Source organism: Zeus faber (genome assembly GCF_960531495.2).
Source record: "Zeus faber genome assembly, chromosome: 15".
Taxonomy (NCBI): domain Eukaryota; kingdom Metazoa; phylum Chordata; class Actinopteri; order Zeiformes; family Zeidae; genus Zeus; species Zeus faber.
Genome location: NC_137194.1, coordinates 8,740,343 through 8,759,794, shown reverse-complemented (window position 1 = coordinate 8,759,794; position 19,452 = coordinate 8,740,343). Strand labels below are relative to the sequence as shown.

The window sequence follows — 19,452 nt, the reverse complement described above, 5'->3', positions numbered from 1 at the left end:
GGTGTGTCCCCTCAAACCTTGTATTTGTCTTGTATCCAAATGAGTGTCAGTCCGAGTTATGTCATCAAGTTTGGAGGTGATTCCGTCGTTGTGTCCCTGCTCAGTAATGACGAAGCTAACCATGGTCCAGCGGTGGATGAATAACGTGTCTTAAAGAAGGGAAATGACCATTGACGTCAGGAAGAAGCCCCGCCTTATGGCCAGGCTGATGAAGTTGTTCAACAGTACAAGTATCTGGGGACAGGTCACCGCCAGGGATGTTGGGCCCCATGAAGAGATATCACATTGGGCCCCACCCTAATGTTCAAATATATTTTTAGGGCCCCTGTCAGTCACAGGCCCTTAGAATCGTCCTAACTTCTCCACCCTCCCCCTCCCATGCGGCGCCCCTGTCTGGTGACAATAATCGATGATAAGTTAACCTTTGACCCAAATACTGACGTTGTCTGTTCAAAGGCCCACCGACGCACGTACTTTTAACGGAAGCTCAACGCACTTTCATTTGCTGGTTCACAGGAACGGGTTTGGAGGGCATCGTCAAAATGCGCGGAAAAATTGCGGGCGCAAATCCAAACGCCCTCTCCCAAGTGTACAGAGTCTGAGCCACAGAGAGCCCGGACAGTCCTGTCGACGCCAGTCGCCCCCTCGCCCAGTGGGTTCAGGTTGCTTCCATCCGGTCGCAGATATAATCTGGACCAAGCGATTTAAGAAATCATTTGTCCCTGCTGCTGCTGTTCTTTTAAATAAAATAAAGTAATTCCATTTTTGCTCCCCCTGGGCCCAACTTCACCGTGACATTTAGCTGAATATTACACCTAGACCTGGGGTTGTGAGGACATAATGGCTGACATACAATGGGTTATTCTTAACAACTCACATTTAACAGCGAGTATTGAGCGTTCGTTTTGACGTCATCTCTGGGACACCCCGCCCTCCAGCCTCACGCTGTGGACGCAGATCTCCGCGTTGTTCCCTGTAAACACGAGGGTCTTCCAGGATGCCGTGAGAAAAAACAAAACAAAACAAAAAAAAAACCATCTCGTCGTATCAGACAAAGGCGGCGTTTGACTGGGTGCCGCGTGGTTTTTCTTTCATTCCTCGACATAATAAACTTTATTTTAAATGACAAACTTGGTGACGCTGCTGTCATTACTGAAGAGGTTTGTCTCATACTTCACATGGTGTGCGATTCCAGATTGTATTTTCGATGATACCTATGAAGATATGAAAATAATATGAGTATCAATATATAAATACATGTATATTATACAAATATATATAAAACATTGCAGGATATTGATCACAAAATATATTTTCTCTCAAATATTTCCCAATGCGCACTTTTTGTTTGGCGTAAGGGTTCGTCTCAAAATAAAAGAAAGGGGGGGTGTGGGTCATGGCATTCAAACTAGACTCACATCAACAAATAAACCTCGAATCACATTCGGACTCCACACCTTATATTCTACTCGTTTTTAAAATATAATCACACCAGACTCCCCCACCCCCACGCAAACAAAAACGAAACGAGTCGATTACATTTACTGGCACCCCTACCAGATTTTCACAATACGACCCTCCCAACTCGATTACGTCACCGCCCAGACGAGCCGCAGCCATTTTGTTAGCTGGCTCTGAAAGCTAGCCGCTACCTGCCGCCACATTTCGCTCCCATTCGCGAGTTGGGTTTTCGCAGCGTTCGCCAGTTTGTTTACTCTGCAGCCGGTGCGTGGGTTCGGTTCACAATTATCGATCGGACATATAGAGACGGAATCGCGTATATTTTTTAGAACTCCCGCAGTGTAGAACCGGGGCAGCCCATTCATTTTTTTTTTTCCTTCCCCCAGCGTTTGCTAGCTCACTGGCTAGCTGGCTAGCTAGCGTAGCGCGTGTAGCTAGTCCCGGTTTGCGTGTTGCTACGTTCAGTTAGCTTGTGTAGCAGCTTGTGCGCACCACCGCCGCACGTTCCGTTTTCGAAAGGAGCCGTCGACAAACTCGAGTTTGGGAGAAAAAAAAATGTCGGAGTTATACATTCGGGTGGCCGAGGACGAGAATGAGGAGCCGATTGAGATCCCCTCAGAGGACGACGGCACCGTTCTGCTGTCCACCGTGGCGGCCCAGTTCCCCGGTGCCTGCGGCCTGCGCTACCGGAGCCCGGAGTCCCAGTGTATGCGGGGGGTGCGGCTGGTGGAGGGGGTGCTGCACGCCCCGGAGAGCGACTGGGGTAACCTGGTCTACGTGGTGAATTACCCCAAAGGTAGGACGGGTACTAAGTTAGTACAGTGTTAGTACTACGACCCCAAAGGTACGACTGTAGTAACACGACCCCAAAGCTAGGGCGCTTGTAACACGACCCGAAGGCTAGGACTGATGATAGAAACACTACCCTGGAGGTAGGACCTTCATTTATAAAGAATGTCTTGGTGGTAGTTGGTGCATTGTTGTGTAGACAGACGAAGAGCATGCTTAGCAGTCTAAACATTCTAAAAAGATTAGAGAACGCACAACATGCCATTCTGCGTAGCGGAAAAATACAATTAAAAGGCATTTGCAGGATGAGATTCTCCTATACAGGGTAAATACACGTTTACGGTAATACAGGCACGGATGAGTAGGGTCTAAATTAAGATGTTATTACTATCTAAAGTGATGTGTAATCACTATAGCAAGGCTATAGGCAATTGTTAAAAATCCCACTTTAGAAATGAGTTATTGTGTTGCAACACCAAAAACTGCAAGACTGTACTAATTAATCAGTTCCAGTCAGCAAACCAACTCTGTTCATCAGAACAAGCCCAAATTTCACATTGAATGTAATAATTGTTTGTAGTTTTAAGTGGTTGACGGTGCCTTTACTGGACTCCTCAGTGAGGTATTTGTGTATGTGTTTTGTTCTAGACAACAAACGGAAGATGGATGAAATGGATGCAGCTTCAGCTGTGAAAATCAAGAGAGGCTTCCAGAAGACATCAGATCTTATTGTCCTCGGGCTGCCATGGAAAACCTCAGAGCAGGACCTGAAGGATTACTTCAGCACCTTCGGAGAAGTCATCATGGTGCAGGTAAATGGCACAAGCTTAAAAAAATAGTCACGTTCCCGTTTATTAGTTCTGTTTGGAGTGAGTAACCAATGAATCATCCATTCCTGTTCAGGTCAAACGAGACGCAAAGACTGGAAACTCAAAAGGTTTTGGGTTCGTTAGATTTACAGAGTACGAGACACAAACAAAAGTCATCTCTCAGAGACACATGATTGACGGAAGATGGTGTGACTGCAAACTTCCCAACTCAAAGGTACATTGGACAACCCTGTACAGGCTGCTCCCGAATATGGACGTCCTTGGTTGTCTGAATTAAATTCCTGCCGCTGTTCCAATGTCGGCAAATATTTTAGTGATAATGCACCTTATGAACAAGTGGCATTTATTGACTCTGAACTTTGTTAATATTATTGTGGTCACCTGAAGTTTATAGTGGGCTAGTCTGTCTGCAGATAAATTAAACATCTTTTCAAAGGTTTCAATTTTCACAATTCTTAAAATTGAAAAAGGTTATTCGTTAGTTGTCCACCATAAAACTTAAACTGTACTGAGTGCCGTACCACCTCATTCCACCAAGGCGGGTCCCGATGAGCCCATGCGCAGCAGGAAGATCTTTGTCGGCCGCTGCACTGAAGACATGACCACTGATGAGCTCAGACAGTTCTTCATGCAGTACGGCGAAGTCACCGACGTCTTCATCCCCAAACCCTTCCGGGCGTTCGCCTTCGTCACATTTGCTGATGACCAGGTAGGCACCTGAGGAACCATGTTAATGAAGATTAGGGCTGTCACAATCATATAATATTAATTGGCAATTATGTGGCATGTGAATGTGATTAACAATGTAATTTCCTTGGTTAATTTTATGACCGTATCAAAGTATAGGTCGAGAATGATAAAATACACAAACAAGTTATGATGAACACCTATTGACATTGAACACTGGGAATATAAAAACTTGGGTCAATGGTATAGTTGTAATTGTCACAGCTCTAACAACTCGTATATTCACCTTTTTGTTCCAAAAATATTTTTCCCCAATTGTCAAACTGTGTACCATGATGTACCCCCCCCACCCAGGTCGCCCAGGCCCTATGTGGAGAGGACCTGATCATCAAGGGTGTCAGCGTGCACATCTCCAACGCCGAGCCTAAACACAATAATAGTAGGCAAATGATGGAGCGCGGGCGGTTCGGGGCTGGTGGGTTCAGCCAGGGTTACGGCAGTAGTCGCGGTGGGCTGGGGAACAGTAGCAGCGGGGTTAATTTTGGGGCTCTTGGTCTTAACCCGGCCATGATGGCTGCTGCGCAGGCAGCGTTGCAGAGCAGTTGGGGCATGATGGGTATGCTGGCTAACCAGCAGGGCCAGACCACCACGGCGGGTACGGCCACCACCGCCCGAGACCAGACCTATAGCTCCACCAGTACAAGTTACAGCAGCCCCACCTCTGCTAGTCTGGGCTGGGCTGCAGGCACTAACTCGGCCTCCAGCAGCGGCTTCAGCTCCGGCTTTGGTACTGCTATGGAGTCCAAGTCTTCTAGTTGGGGAATGTAGGAAGATTGGGTGCGTTGGGTTTTTTGTTTGTTTTGCGACTAGGTTAATATGGTAAGTATATTTAGTTGGCAAAAAGTCATCATATCCCTGCTATTTAAAAATATATTGCCTTTCATTTTGAGAATTTATACTCGTATGTGACTAATTCTGTAGCCAGTTATTGAGTGGGTGGAGTGTTAATTTGGTTAGTGGGAACTGCCTCGCTACTCTTTATTTTTATTTTGGAGGAAATGTTTGATTTGAGATGTGACTGCATGCAAGGTTTAAGTTTCTGAGATGTGCACGAGTATCACGAGAGCCCCCTCCGACTTGTGAGCGGGCGTTTATTGTTTAATCTCTGTATTGCAGTTGATTGTGTAGATTTTTTGTTTGTTTTGTGTTTGTTTTTGATATTTTTATGGAAACGCCTTCATGAAAATCTCTTCTACAGTTCACCAACTCTTTTCCAATTTGCCGGGAGGAAGCGCCTCATGGGCAGCATTGTTCGACCGATCTCAGTATCAATTCCCCTCCTCCCATGTGTAAATGCTTTGCCATCAAAGAACACAGCTTCACTCTGCATTTACTGTGTTAGACGGTGGGTGTTGACTTTTTTTTCCTCCTCCCTCTCCCATTTTCATGGATATTGAAAAACTTGTCTGCTCTTAGCCTGCTTTTTGAGAATCAATGAGTGGGATTGATGGTGGACACGAGTGAGAGACTGAGAGTGAACGAACGAGCGGGAAAGGAAGCAAGTGTGCGGGGGGGGGGGGGGAAGGACTGTTTGTGCAGGGTTTTTTTTTTTTTTAAGAAAGAGCAAGATGCCTGCGAGTGGAGAAGAAGCTGTGGCTTTGTGCGAGTGTGCGAGGAAGAAGCCGGTACGAGTGTGTTCCTAATGATCATCGTGAGGACATTCGTTGCATCTCCTGAGCTCTTTTTAAGACCCTCTCCTTTCTCTAGTCATTTTCTATCAACCTTTAAAAAAACAAAAAAAAAACTGCAAAGATGTTAAGTACCACAACTATTTGTATCTTCTCTCTCTCTCGTAGCTTTTTCCTGTCTTGATTTGATGTGGATGCCGTGTATGGTGTGTGCTTTATTTTCCTCCTTGTTACCACCCTCTTTGTGTGAAAACGTGTTGAAGTCTGTGTGGTGGGGGTGTGTGGGGAAGTGTTTTCAGTGTGTTTGATCAGTCCCTGTCCCCCCTCCTCCATTTTGAAAGTTTGTGTTCTGAATGGATTTTCTATGTTTTGTGATTCAAAGGGAAGTCTCCAATAAAAAACACATTTGACTAGGTATACTGCGCTCTTTACAGTGACTTGTTTTTTTTACGTTGTTAATATTAATTGCACTGCAAACGCTTTAATTCGCATGTATAGGGACCTTGGAAACAGCCGGCCCCGGTTTTCGCCTGAATCCAGGTTGGAGTCAATTTTGGAAAAGCTGGAAGATGGAGTGAGAAGCGTTGTTGGGGCGGGCCAGCAATGGATATGCGGCGAACGCCTTAAACCTGAAAAGGAACCTCTTCACTGTCGAGACCCCTCGGACCCAAAACCCCTTCACCCCCATATCAAAATCAGTTGTAATTTCATATGGACCGTTATTTAATTGGCCCGAGGTATTCACGTATACCATCAAATGAACCGACTTCAAAAGTAGAACCCAAGTTGCACCTATGGTTCTAAATGCCTGCAGTTTGGTACTGACCATGCTGTTGTTTTTGTCCCACAAACTGTTACTTTTAGACAGTCCCTGCGTGAAAACGTATGTCTGTTAATGCATTGTCCTAATAACGGCCACTGCGTGTTTGAAGTTAGACCCCCTTTTTTTCTTTATGAATAAGTAGATCTCTTTATATGTGGTTCTAATGTACAATTTCTATCAGGCAATTTTTCTTTCCGCTTGATTGTGAAATGGTTGGAATGTATGATGGAAGTTAAATTTGCAGGGACTCTCAGAAATGTTGATTGAACATGCCAGCAGGAATTCTTTGTGTATTGAGTTTTTTTTTTTTTTCCTTTTCCTTTTTTTAGTCCTACAGAGTGTAAAATAAAAAGTCTCCAATTTTTAATCATCTGTGGTCCTCTCAATGTAGATAAGGTTTAGTGTGATCACTTGCTCTTATCGGCTTTTGCAGTGATCTTTTTGTTTTCTTTTCGTGTGTGTGTGGGTGTGTAATGGCTGTTCGTTTAGTCAATTGGTCTGTGATTACACTTGTTAACAGTTTGTGTGCTCTGTGATAGTGGAACAATCTATTTAACTGTCTTCTAGAACGTGGCCTCCAGGTGGCGCTGGATTCCTACATGACAGCTCGTCACCGCCACCTTTATACTTAGCGTTTCATTATTGTAATGGTTTTCTCAGCATCTTGCAATTGAAAAATTACTCCCATGTAAGCTTTTCATTTTGTTGCTTTTGCGTCGAAGCTGATACTAATGTATACTGACGGGGAGTCATCAGTTTTTACTGACGTTCCCCTTTCTCATTAAATATAAGACTGAGTTGAACACAGCTTTGTTTTATGAAGAAAGGTCCAGAATGTTGAAATAATTATGCCAAACTCTTGACGGAGTGTGTTTCTTAACTAGCTTGAAAATACTGAAATGGCTATGTATTCCTGCTGGATGTAATCAATCTGAGCACATACATTATATTTTGACTCCTGGCATTATCAGAAGCACATTATTAGTCGGTCAAAGTATTGTCAGCAGCAAGCAATTGTCGGAAGTTACTAGAGTTACTTGTCACCACGGCCCTGCCCCAGCAGACACGCTGCTTAAACAGCTGAAGCCAACGCCACTGACCGTGGGTCTGAACCCGCGTGGGGGGCCAACAGTTGATGGCATTGGTTCCAGCTGTGCTCGCCACGGCGTCCACCATGTCTGCTGTGCAAATAAGGTATTTTAAAAATAACACTTTGATATGGATTTAATTCATCATTAGGGCATGAAGGCGTCATTGTCTACCCAGAGTTCAGGGAGGCCATGGGATGCGTGACCCCTGGCCTGAACTTCAACGGCAACCAAGGAGAAGCTCACTTCTACACCTGGTAAATGTCTTACATTCAACATGTACATTTCAACTTTAATAGGGAATAGCACTGTGAAGGCATGCGACAGAGTCCAGCCACTACATATAGGGACAAGCTCTGTTTGCACCAGTCACATGTATCGTGGTACGCTGGGCTTGCCAGTGTGACATGAAAGGTTACAATTTTTTTAAGCAATTTCATGCTTTTCAGTCTTGAGCTTAAATACGTAACACCTTTATGAACAGACAAATGTATTCCTCTGTCCTGGCAATCTCAAATACAAAGCTGTTGCTGTGGCATGGAGCAATCCGGGGCCATCTAGTGGACAGTAGTGCTTGAAGCATGTATACCTACCTCTGCCAATTTACCCTTGCTTATAATATACTAGTCCTATAGGATATCCGATGTGTGTGTATATGCACACCGATCAGCCACATTAAAACCACTGGCAGGTGAAGTGAATAACATTGATCAACTTGTTCCAATGGCACCTGTCAAGGGGTGGGATGTATTGGGCAGCAAGTGAACAGTCAGTTGTTGAAGTTGACGTGTTGGAAGCAGGAAAGATGGGCAAGTGTAAGGATCTGAGCCACTTTGATAAGGACTAAATTGTGATGACTAGACGACTGGGTCAGAGCATCTCCAAAACAGCAGGTCTTGTTCAAGTTCAAGTTCAAGAGATTATTTGTCACATACTCCTTGCGGCGGCCTGCGTGAGCACCTTGTGTCGATTACGCACATTATAGCTTATAGCTTATAGAGCTTATTGTGCGTAATCACCAGGTGTCATGACATTTCACTGCATAAATGTATGACCGTATATGTATGTGACAAGTAATCTCTTGAACTGGAACTTGTGGGGTGTTCCCCATATGCAGTGGTTAGTGGTCCAAGGAAGGACAACCAGTGGGGTGACCGACAGGGTAATTGCCACTCATGGGCTTATTGATGTGGTGTGGAGAGAAGGCTAGCTCGTCTGGTCAGATCCCATAGAAGAGCTACTGTAGCACCGGTTGCTGAAAAAGTTAATGCTGCTATGATAGAAAGGTGTCAGAACAGAGTGCATCACAGCTTGCTGCGTATGGGGCTGTGTAGCCACAGACTGGTCAGAGTGTCCATGCTGACCCCTGTCCACCACTGAAAGCACCTACAATGGGCATGTGAGTGTCAGAACTCAACCATGGAGCAATGGAAGAAGGTGGCCTGGTCTGATGAATCACGTTTTATTTACTTACTTTACATCATGTGGATGGCCGGGTGGGTGTGCGTCGTTTACCTGGGGAAGAGATGGCACCAGGATGTACTATGGGAAGAAGGCAAGCAGGCGGAGGCAGCCTGATGCCCGGGGCAATGTTCTACTGGGAAACCTTGGGTCCTGGCATTCATGTGGATGATATTTTGACACGTACCACCTTCCTAAACATTTTTGCAGACCAAGTATAACCCGTCATGACAACGGTATTACCTGACGGCAGTTGCCTCTTTCAGCAGGATAATGTGTCCTACAACACTGCAAAAATTGTTCAGGAATGGTTTGAGGAACATGGCAAAGAGTTGACTGGGCCTCTAAATCTCCGACCAACTGAGCATCTGTGAGATGTGCTGGAGCAACAAGCCCAGATCCATGGGGGCCCCACCTCACAACTTCCAGGACTTAAAGGATCTGCTGCTCACATCTTGGTGCCAGATACCACAGGACACCTTCAGAGGTCTTGTGGAGTCCATGCCTCGACGGGTCAGAGCTGTTTGAGGGCACGAGGGGGGCCTACACAATATTAGGCGGATGGTTTTAATGTTGTGGTTGATCAGTGTATTTTTAAGGTTATAGTCACCTACTAGTGTAATCAATAAAGTGTTATCTTATATAGGGAAGTATACTCATCTCAGTAATTCACCCCACCTATCACTACAGCTGCTGCTGGACAATGATAAAAGTATGTATTCAATACAAACAAAATCATGATTAAAATGAATACATTTACATGCATAGTTTGTGATAAGTCTGTGTACATCTAAATACTATATACACTACTATACTATCAGGAGGTTGGCGTCAGCCAGGCCATCAATATGCAAGACATCATGTGATCGGTCACTGCTTTATTTAGGACCAAGAAAACAAACAAGAATCCCGTTACAGCACCCAGCAAGGGACTAAGGACCACACAAGCTTATTACAAAGGGATTGAAGTCTTTATTTAGCCTAATACAGTGCAGTTCACCATAATCCAGTGTTGACACCGTGAGCCCTGGTAACAGACCAGTAAAAGAATGTGCTCTGGTGAGGGTGTAAATATTGACTTTACTGCTCCTATTCTGGGACTATAGCAATACACACCTGAAAACACTCCTGTTAACTGAGGAAAGTATGGGTTCACAACAGACATGATTTCACTTCATAAATTAAACTGCAAGAATAATTTTAAGATAAACATTTTAAGTTTTTTTTTTTTTTGGGGTGGGTCTTTAATGTCCATGCTTGGTTCTTTCAACAGGTAGCTGCTCTGTATCAATGACCTCCCGTCGTCTCGATTTTTTTAGGTGAGCATGTGATGGAGAGTTACTGCTTTAGGCGTTGTAGGAGGAAGAGGAGATGTTTCCACCGTGGCCCGTCCAGTTGGTGTGGATGAATTGGCCCGGTTTGGATAGCAGTTCATAGGTGTGGGCTCCAAAATAGTCTCTCTGGGCCTGAGCAACAGAAGACATTCGGGCGGGAGAACATGGAGGAATGAGGTGGGGACGCAACCAATAAGTCTTTTACCGCCAAGATTCGCATGTTAGAGGTTTGGAAACGGCTCCTCATTTAGTTCTTATCATTGGGTGGAAAAGCGACTCATTATGACAATCACTGGGAGTTTCACTTGATAGCTACCTACAGCGCTGACTAAGTAATTACACTGACACATTTTTATAACTGAAATCGAAGCTGACATTCTGTACTTTGAGCTCATTATGTGAAACAGACTCTTCATATGAATATTTTAACACTTTTCTTGCAAAGTCCCCCTTTACCCAAAAGTTTTGGACAGACTGTTGTGGTCAAATCAGGCAGTTTTTTATTATTTGGTTGGATATAGTTTGCATGAAGTCTCTGACCCATGTTCTCTTCCAAGAGCAAACAACCTCTTTGAATGTCAATGATCTCAGCTGTAAGCGACTGGAATACATGTGGGGTAAATGTGACTAAACCAGTATTAAAGTAGCATTGATCGTCACAAGCCAGCCAGAAATTCCGGAGTTCTGAATAGATAGTTTCAGTAGAAGCTTCTGACTAATTGTCCTCCTGAAAGTCAACAGGACACTTGAGAAACCGCTGAAATTATTCATTCATAAAATGGCTTGATTGTGATTTCCAGTGGTTCCTTTTAGCTTTACATTCATTTAGTCAAACCCATTTAGTATTTTACGCTTCATGCTCTTGGAAGAGAACATGGGTCAGAGATGTCAGTTCATAAAAATGATAAACCAAATAAGAGACCAATATGAATGTAAAAACTCTCAAATTGAAGCAGACAATCTGCACTTTAAGCTTCTTAAGGGACCTCACAACAGGGTCTTAAAGACTCAGCCTCCTACCTGGAGGAGGTTGGCCGGCAGGATTTTGTGTCTGTATCCGTCGTAGAAGGACAGCGCTGTAGTGAAGCAGGGCATGGGGATTCCCTGCTGCACTCCTGTGCTCACTGCCCTGCGCCAGGACTCCTGCGGGGGGGGGGGGGGGGCGCGCGCACACACACACACACACACACACACACACACACACTTCAAACTGTAGGAGTGTCTCTATGTTATCGTTCTAGCCAAGTGACACCAATTTTTAGTCTAGGTTTGCTATTCAACGCAGGTCTTAATTAAATCATTTACATTTACATTTAGCAGACGCTTTTATCCAAAGCGACTTACAATTGTTCAAAGACCGACGGACGCAGCCATCAGGAGCAATTAGGGGTTAAGTGTCTTGCTAAATGTTGGCAACGCTTAACTTTTGAGAAACCTACCACTCTGTGGCAGCTTCTCACTGCCCTTATATGCAGTTGAGTGGGTAAAACATCAAAAACTCAAATTATAGTCATGTCTTTCTCAACATTTTTGGATAACAGTAATGTCACATTTTAATTTTAAAAACTTTTTTTTTTTTTTTTTTTTTTTAAATGTCAGCACATCAACAGCAGGACACAACTTCCTCATCTCTTACAGTAGCACATATAAAGCTTAAATAGAACAGTAAGTTTATCAATAGTATGATTTTTAGTTATTCAGAGCATGTTCAGAAAAATACACGACTATAATTTGAGCTTAACATTTGCCCCATTGGGCTGCATATGAGAAGAGTGGTAAGTTTCGCAATAAGAGTTCAGTGAGGTTGTCCCAACATTTTAGTAAAGCCTGAGTTGAAAAACCTCCCTTTAAAAATCATCTTTCCTTGAAGACTTCTTCACTTGTATTGTAAAATGTATTATCAGCCACAAGAGACGACAAGTCTGGAAATGAACGTCATTAATGTCACCAGGCTTGACCATTTTTTTTTTTTTTGCAAGTCATTACTATATGGATGTGGTCGTGTCTTTTACAATAGATGGAGTAATGTGTGTGGGTGGTGTAATCTCCATTGACTTCTACAGAAAAGGAAATAGAAGCATTTTGTGGCGTTATTTTTTATTTTTTTGTTTTGACTTCCTCTTACCTGACAGCCTTGCACGGCATCGCTGAAGAAGCCGTCCAGCAGTAAACTCTGCAGCTCAGAGTCCCGGTCGAAAGCCTCTTTGATCTTTCCCAGGAAAACGCTGGAGACGAAAGGAAAAAGCCACAATGATGGTAACAGTGGGACGTTAACGTAGGAACAAGGCAATTTCGATACTTTTTAAAGTATTTTGGTGCATCCCCACCGTAAGGTTTGTTTAATGCAGCTCTGGGCCATTGAATGTCATGAGTGTGAAACTTGACTGCATCTTCCTCCCTCCACCGTTAATGCTAGTTACAGCGGCAGGTTGTAACTCTGAGGCATATCTTATCGTGGTCTAACGGAACGTGGATGATGGCCCCAAAATAACAATCTGGTTCTCCCTGTCTTCTTGGGTAATATTGCCCGACAAATGTGATCTCTAATGTAACGTTACCTGAAAATGAACTGTACTGCATTACTGCGATTTTCGGGAAATTTACCTTGTTATAAACGTGAGAAATTTAACATTACACTAGTTACTGGGGGTGGATCTAACCTTTTTGTCCCCACCACTCACTACCATGTTTAAAGGAAAAAGGAGCCTATTTGTCTCCCCCCCCCCCCTTTTTTTTTTCTAAAATGAAAAAGTATCCGATCCGTGACTCAAAACTGTGATCGTTGCACCACTAATATTTTAACACAATATGGAAGTAATGGTAATGATATCTATTAAATACTGTGAGTCAGAGCTTCCACAATCATTACAGTACATCTAATGATTGACAATGACCAAAGCTTGCCAATGGCCTTGAGATCATTTGCTATTTTCCAATTATTACAACATAATTTTTCTCCTTATCAAGGGATTTTAATGGTATGTATGTTAAAATGTTGACTACAGTATGCTGCAAACAATCTATTATTCTTTGAAGCCATAGTTTAGTAAAAATACTTATTTTGGGGGGGCTGCTCACTTACGGATATTTTCCAGTTGCAACATGGATATAAAAGCAAACAAGACAGCGTGGCGCGATGTGGACTTTACCTCCGGATGATGCAGCCTCCTCGCCACATCAGAGCGATGGCACCGTAGTTGAGGGACCAGCCAAACTCCTTGGCTGCCTGTCGGAGCAGCATGAAGCCCTGGGCGTAGGAGATGATCTTAGACGCATAGAGGGCCTGAGGGAAAAAAACATGAGAAGCAATCATCAGTTATCATTTATTATTTAGAAATGTGTAATAAAATGTTTTGTACATTTTAAAAATCAGTAATATGGTCCTCATGAGCCAGCGTGCCTGCTTTAAAAATGATGCTTTTGTCCATAGTTTAAAGTGGTAATCCATAAGATCAGCTCTGTTGGGTGGATTACACTACACGTTCAAGAATTCAATTCTATACTGCGCACTTTGTTTTATTAAAGTTTGACTATTTAAGATCAAATATTTTTCTTGGTTCTGATTTTTTTTTTTTTTTTTTAAACAATCTTAAAGATTACCACTTTAAAAACAAATTTAAATCCCAAACTGTTCCGAATCATTGGTCTTAAAACGCTTTTAGGTCTCGTAGATTCAAACAGTCATTCTGTGATGTGTGCCCTACCTTCCTGATGTCCTCCAGGAAAGTAGCCTTGTCCCCGCTGAACTTGGCCCCCTGGGGGCCCGACAGGCTGCGGCTGGCCTCCACCCTCTCATCCTTCAGGGAGGAAAGGCATCTGGCAAAGACAGCTTCGCCTGAGGCCGAACAGCACAGCGAGGGGGAAAGACAATAGGGTTTGTTTGGTGAACCCATCGCATGGTTGTAGTAAATACATGATTCCTGTGAACTCCTTTAAAAAAAGGGACAAGAATGAGATTTTGCATAAACATGGAATGCGAATTATTATTATTTTTTTGTTTACCCCAAAACAAGTTAAGCAGGTCAATGTTGTGCACAACCAATGCCGCCATAGACAAACATGCTCTGCATTAACCTGCTGAACTGGCAGCCATCTTATTGCGATGCTCAGGTTAAGATGTTCCCGAGACAAAACCAAAAGGTCCAGAATGACGACACTATAGTAACACTGTTTTAAGGACAGGCTTTGCCAGGCCTCCATTATAAATAAGGGATCAATCTGATAATGGACATCGAGCTGCGAAGACAAAACAGCCAAGTCAGCATGACTTGCGGAATGCTGCCACTGCCAAGTGACATCAACAGTTCGATGGAGGGGGAGAGAGCGACGAGAGGGACAGAAAATGTTTGTGTTCAGGGAACTATCGGAGCGTGGAATCCAATCCCTATTTAGCGCAGAAATCCACCCTCACCCACTGTACTGTACTGTCCTGTCTGGTCCCCAACCCTGACACGCAGGCTGGCTCAGCCATCAAACAATGGAGGCTTTCTGTACCGTCTATCTGTATCATCGCAGTGGAGGAGATAAAGCACGAGCCCCCGTTTCATTTCAACACGGAACTCAACAGTTCTTCTGCGAGTCAATAAAAAAAGAAGATGTGTTTTGATCACTACACAGTCCTGTAATCATTTCATGCACGCCAAAGAAAAAGTTGCTACTGTTTCAACTGCAAAAAGAGTTGTGATTGATTATCCAAGCTGGCATGCCCATCACCGTTAAATAAAAGGATTTCTTCACATTCGTTCAGCCTCTTAGCACCTGAGCTACTATACTACAGCCCTTGGATAAATCTTTTATCTTGACATTTTTCTCATTGTCCTGCTTTTATATCGCCGATATTTTTTCTGTGTTGTGCATTGTGTTTGTATTCTGCAGGGGCGTCAGTGCAAAAGAGAACTCTGGTCTCCATTGGACTTTCCCCCGTTTAAATAAAACATCTACCTATGATGACAAGTCTACTTAACAAGTCATCCATTTATCGTCATATTCAGATGCGGGTGGAGGAGAAAATTGTGCACCTCCAAACCTTTGAGGGGCAAGGCGGGACATCAAATTGGCAGGAGGCGGAGGAGGTGTTCCTCAACATCTTGAAATCTGATGACTAGTTTGTCAGTGACCCTTCATGGTAGCGAGCATCACAACAGAGCAGGAGGAAAGCTCCACCCATAGAGGGTATGACAAACCCCCGTATGTCACTCCAGATGAGCAAGCCACTGGAAACACCTTCAATGTTATTAAGGGCAGGAGGACCCGTCGTTCCTCTTCTCTGAGGAGGGTGGTGTTCAGCTTATTCTACCAAGCAAGCAAAACATTTATTAATCCACAAAACTCTGACCATTGCACAGCTAAACTGTAATTAGTCTGGTGACACTGTGACGGGAACCCTTAAACGTTGTGATGCGAGTTGTGTTTCATTTTGGTATGTTTGACGCCTTCCTGTGTCACCAATGTAAGGTGTCGAAAGTGGAAAACCAGTCACTTCCTGATCCAATATAAAAAAAAAAAATACTTCCTCATTACCGATCAGAGTGACGGGTGTGCCGTACTCCAGCGCAGAGATGGCCGTCCACTTCCCTGTTCCCTTCTGGCCGGCGCTGTCGCGGATCTTGGGAAGCAGGTGTTTGCCGTCAGAGTCGCGGTACTTGAGGATGTTGGCTGTGATCTCGATAAGGAAGGAGTCCAGCTCTGTTTTGTTCCAGTTTTCAAAGACCTAACCGGGTGAACAGAAGGACAGAGTGTGTGAGACAATGCGTTGGTTTCAGGTTATTTCCACATGAGGTTGCGTAACTTCCCAGAACAGAGCAAGAACCGAGGGAAGTTGAATTTGAGAAGTTCACCTCTGCCATTTCGTCGTGGTCCATGCCCAACACGTCCTTCACCAGGTGGTACGCCTCGCAGATCAGCTGCATGTCTCCATACTCAATACCGTTGTGGACCATCTTCACAAAGTGACCTGCGCCCTCATCCCCCACCTGCCCCGAGGAGAGACGGCGGCAAAGTATAAAGCGCGGTTTTGATAAGCGAGGGGGAGAGCTCCACACTATGAAATGAAACACAACTCGTCCACTCACCCAATCACAACATGGTTCTCCTGTGCCAACCTTGGCAGAGATGCTCTGGAAGATCTCCTTTATGTGTGGCCTTTGAATGACATTGAGGATGACTTGAGGATGGAAATCAAATGGCCAAACATTGTGTAAAAGATTTATTCCTTTCTGACTAGCACTGCAAAAGGCAAGCATGTTCCTTGCATTTGTTATTGTCAGCGTCTGCCGGCAGTTCCGTCCAGTTTGGTCACGATCTGCGGCAGAGGCTCACTCACCAGGCTTCTTTATGTCCTCCTGGCATCAGTGAGGGTCCGTAGCGGGCCCCTTCCTCCCCACCGCTGACCCCGCTGCCCACGAACAGCAGGTTCTTCTCCTTGAGGCTCCTACAGCGGCGCTACCAAAACACAGATCCACACACGTGAAGAACAGTCCTTCAGCAGTCGACAACTGTTCAGTTCACTTCTTACTTACTATTGTGTCTCTGTATTCCGAGTTGCCTCCATCGATGATGATGTCCCCGGCCTCAAGAAGGGGAACCTGAGTAAGAAAGAAGAGGCACTGGTCACCACTTTAACATAACAAAACCCCCGCCTACGCACCGCTTCTCCACCTCTACAGCACCGTGTGTCGGGTATGACGGTGACACCCACCAACTTATCGATGAAGTCGTCCACAGCCTGACCGGCCTTGACCAGCAGCACGACCCTCCTGGGCTTCTTCAGCTTGGACACCATGTCCTCCAGGGACTCGGCCCCGATCACCTTGGTACCCTTGGCCTCGTTCTGCAGGAAGTCGTGCACCTTGGCCACGGTTCGGTTGAAGGCGCAGACCTGTCGGGAAGGGTCGATTGAGATCGAAATCGAAATGGGAAGGAAGGAGGGATCCGCCCGGACAGGAGGGGAGCTGAGGGAGAAACTCTGCAACTTACCACAAAGCCGTGGTCGTTCATGTTGAGAATGATATTCTGTCCCATGACGGCCAAGCCGATCAATGCAATGTCCGCTCTGTGGGAAGAAGGATAATCATATTAATGACGTGGCGAGGTCAGACGCCAGTGATGCGGGAGAGACGTGGAAAAACAACGTGTTGACAAAAAAACAAAAAACAAACACGATCCTGGCCCTTCTCCACGTCTCAGACCTTCATATTCTTTCCCTGACAGACTTATATTTTGAACTCAGATTGATTGAGACACAAGAAAGATAATGCTGACATTAAAAGGACAACAGGACATTCATTCGCGATGCCTTTTATCACCCAACCCAATTAAAACATTTCCGTCCATCTCCACTCGGAGATGTATTCATACCGCAGTTATAGGTATACAGTAGTTGTGGGTTGTGAATCCAATTCCCACGAAATGATTAATACGGGCAGAACACCGCAAACAGTCGATCCCCGGAAAAACGACCGTGCCCGACTCCGCAAGACCTTCGTTCCGGCTCAAGCCAAGCGTGAGCCACTAAAGGAGAAGGAGAAGAATCTCATCTCCTCTCCTCCCCCTCCTCCCCCCCCCCCCCCCCCCACTGTGAGGCGGCAGTGCCGTTCGCTGCCGCTGGAGGCGACACGAATGAATGACGTCACGCGGCGGCGGCTTGCGTTCAGTCCTCCGTTATTCTCAGCTGGCGCGTCGAACGTTCCGCCTTTTTCTTTTTCTTTTTTTTGTTTTTTTACCGGGGTCCTCCAGACCCGACTCCTTTCAAAAACACTCGCTCGCCGCAAAACGAATCGCGGGCGGGTCCGCCGGCCACCACCCGCCGGCTCGCGGAGGCGCTCGGCATTCGTTTAATGGTCGAACACACAATGAGAACAGCGGCGAAACGAATGTCGTCGCGATCGTCCGGCCGGCGAGCGGCAGCTACTCACTGAGCCATGGCGTCCCCCGGGTGGATGCAGCGTCCTACTGACAGGGAGGCTGCCGTTCCCGAGCTCCTCGTCTCCACTTCCGAGTCCTCCGCCGCCTCGGGGCGGGGCCCCGCGCCTGCCCCCGGGCCGGCCAATCGCGCGTCGTCGGACGGAGCCAAGCGACGCGCGCCGCGGACTCTGATTGGCGCCGGGACGCTGGGCCGAGGTAGCGGCTCTGCCGTTGGTCGGCGCCGCCTGTCAGTCTCCCGGCGGCGGCACCGCGCCCACGCGGAAGCGCTCTCGCCGCCGCATCCCGGAAGTAGTTCCCCCCCCCCCACCGCCCCGCCCCCGCCACCACCACCACCACCACCACCACCACCACGCTGCTCGTGGGTTCGAGGCAGCGAAAACGTCGACGAACGGCCACGATGTCACCAATCACTCTGGTAATACAGTCGGGAAGTGTTTCAGATAAATTGTCCAGAGATTGGGAGCAAGAGCTCAACTTCCAAAAGACGTTTTCTCTTGGAGTAATTATGACATTTTTTATTTCTTTATTTTTTTCATAGTCCTCCACAAAGAAGTAGATGCAGCTCAGTTGTGATAGTTTTTTTTTTGTTCAGAGTGGGGCTCTGCTGTTCTCAGGATGTGTTTTTAAATGTTCTACCTTGGCGCTCACTGTGCACAACCGATCACGCGTCGGATCTGCAAATTGCATGGTTTCCACGGCCGTCGCCCCCCATGGCTGCCGAGCTGGTTTCTAACTTACCTGGACACTCCATCTAAACCCCCCCCCCCCCCCAAACGGTTCAAATGACTGCATGAAATCGTCAGAAATATGACATATTACATATTTATGATGTATTTATAAGCGCCTTGCTGCGATGCCTCCTGGCTGGATGATCCTGCTCTATATGCTGTCATCAAATCCCAGAAAGGTGAATGCAGTGCGACACGCAATGGTGAGTGAAGGTTTATCTCACATCTGATGGATGTCAAAACGTCTGGAAATGGACACTGGGCGTAAACGAACAAATCCTCTTTTAAATTGTGGCCTTAGTCACCGTCCGCTGCGGAGTCAACGTCCGCTGCCAGGTCCGAGTTGGCCCAGTTCATGGTGCAATCTCTAGAGCCGGCGTCCACTACGGAGTCCCTGTCCAAGCATAAGTCCAAGTCCACTAAGGAGTCCCTGTCCAAGCATAAGTCCAAGTCCACTAAGGAGTCCCTGTCCAAGCATAAGTCCAAGTCCACTAAGGAGTCCCCGTCCACCAAGGAGTCCCCGTCCACTAAGGAGTCCCCGTCCACCAAGGAGTCCCCGTCCACTAAGGAGTCCCTGTCCACTATGGAGTCCCAGTCCACCAAGGAGTCCCTGTCCACTAAGGAGTCCCCGTCCACCAAG

The 19,452-nt window shown here is 45.8% G+C and overlaps 2 protein-coding genes across 3 annotated transcripts; one reads left to right on the top strand and one right to left on the bottom strand.

The window, feature by feature from the left end:
• The first annotated feature begins 1,642 nt into the window (after positions 1-1,642).
• Positions 1,643-7,081, top strand: tardbpa (TAR DNA binding protein a). Of its 2 annotated transcripts, XR_013844538.1 has the most exons (7): positions 1,643-2,257; positions 2,899-3,062; positions 3,154-3,294; positions 3,619-3,789; positions 4,122-4,206; positions 5,026-5,172; positions 5,954-7,081. XR_013844538.1 is itself a non-coding variant. In XM_080014901.1 (5 exons), the coding sequence occupies exons 1-5, from the start codon at positions 2,017-2,019 to the stop codon at positions 4,593-4,595; spliced, it is 1,191 nt and encodes a 396-aa protein (XP_079871027.1). In that variant the 5' UTR covers positions 1,643-2,016; the 3' UTR covers positions 4,596-5,872. The 2 variants fall into 2 exon arrangements, 1 of the variants encoding a protein (XP_079871027.1); XM_080014901.1 differs by lacking the exon at positions 5,954-7,081 and having other exon boundaries at positions 4,122-5,872.
• Positions 7,082-9,690: 2,609 nt separating this feature from the next.
• On the bottom strand, positions 9,691-18,167 carry pgd (phosphogluconate dehydrogenase). The gene is made up of 13 exons (XM_080014900.1): positions 18,075-18,167; positions 17,137-17,212; positions 16,859-17,038; positions 16,680-16,745; positions 16,484-16,602; positions 16,233-16,302; positions 15,999-16,133; positions 15,682-15,871; positions 13,866-13,996; positions 13,311-13,444; positions 12,287-12,386; positions 11,182-11,304; positions 9,691-10,293 (listed from the first exon to the last, which is right to left on the bottom strand). The coding sequence occupies exons 1-13, from the start codon at positions 18,080-18,082 to the stop codon at positions 10,174-10,176; spliced, it is 1,452 nt and encodes a 483-aa protein (XP_079871026.1). The 5' UTR covers positions 18,083-18,167; the 3' UTR covers positions 9,691-10,173.
• Positions 18,168-19,452: the final 1,285 nt, after the last annotated feature.

Excerpts from the sequence above, each read along its gene's own strand:
- tardbpa (XM_080014901.1), top strand. The coding sequence starts at position 2,017 with ATGTCGGAGTTATACATTCGGGTGGCCGAGGACGAGAATGAGGAGCCG. Across the intron at positions 2,258-2,898 it reads CGTGGTGAATTACCCCAAAG|ACAACAAACGGAAGATGGAT; the intron begins GTAGGACGGGTA and ends GTTTTGTTCTAG. Across the intron at positions 3,063-3,153 it reads GAGAAGTCATCATGGTGCAG|GTCAAACGAGACGCAAAGAC; the intron begins GTAAATGGCACA and ends ATTCCTGTTCAG.
- pgd (XM_080014900.1), bottom strand. Across the intron at positions 17,039-17,136 it reads TGAACGACCACGGCTTTGTG|GTCTGCGCCTTCAACCGAAC; the intron begins GTAAGTTGCAGA and ends CCTTCCCGACAG. Across the intron at positions 13,445-13,865 it reads TCCTGGAGGACATCAGGAAG|GCCCTCTATGCGTCTAAGAT; the intron begins GTAGGGCACACA and ends TTTTTCCCTCAG.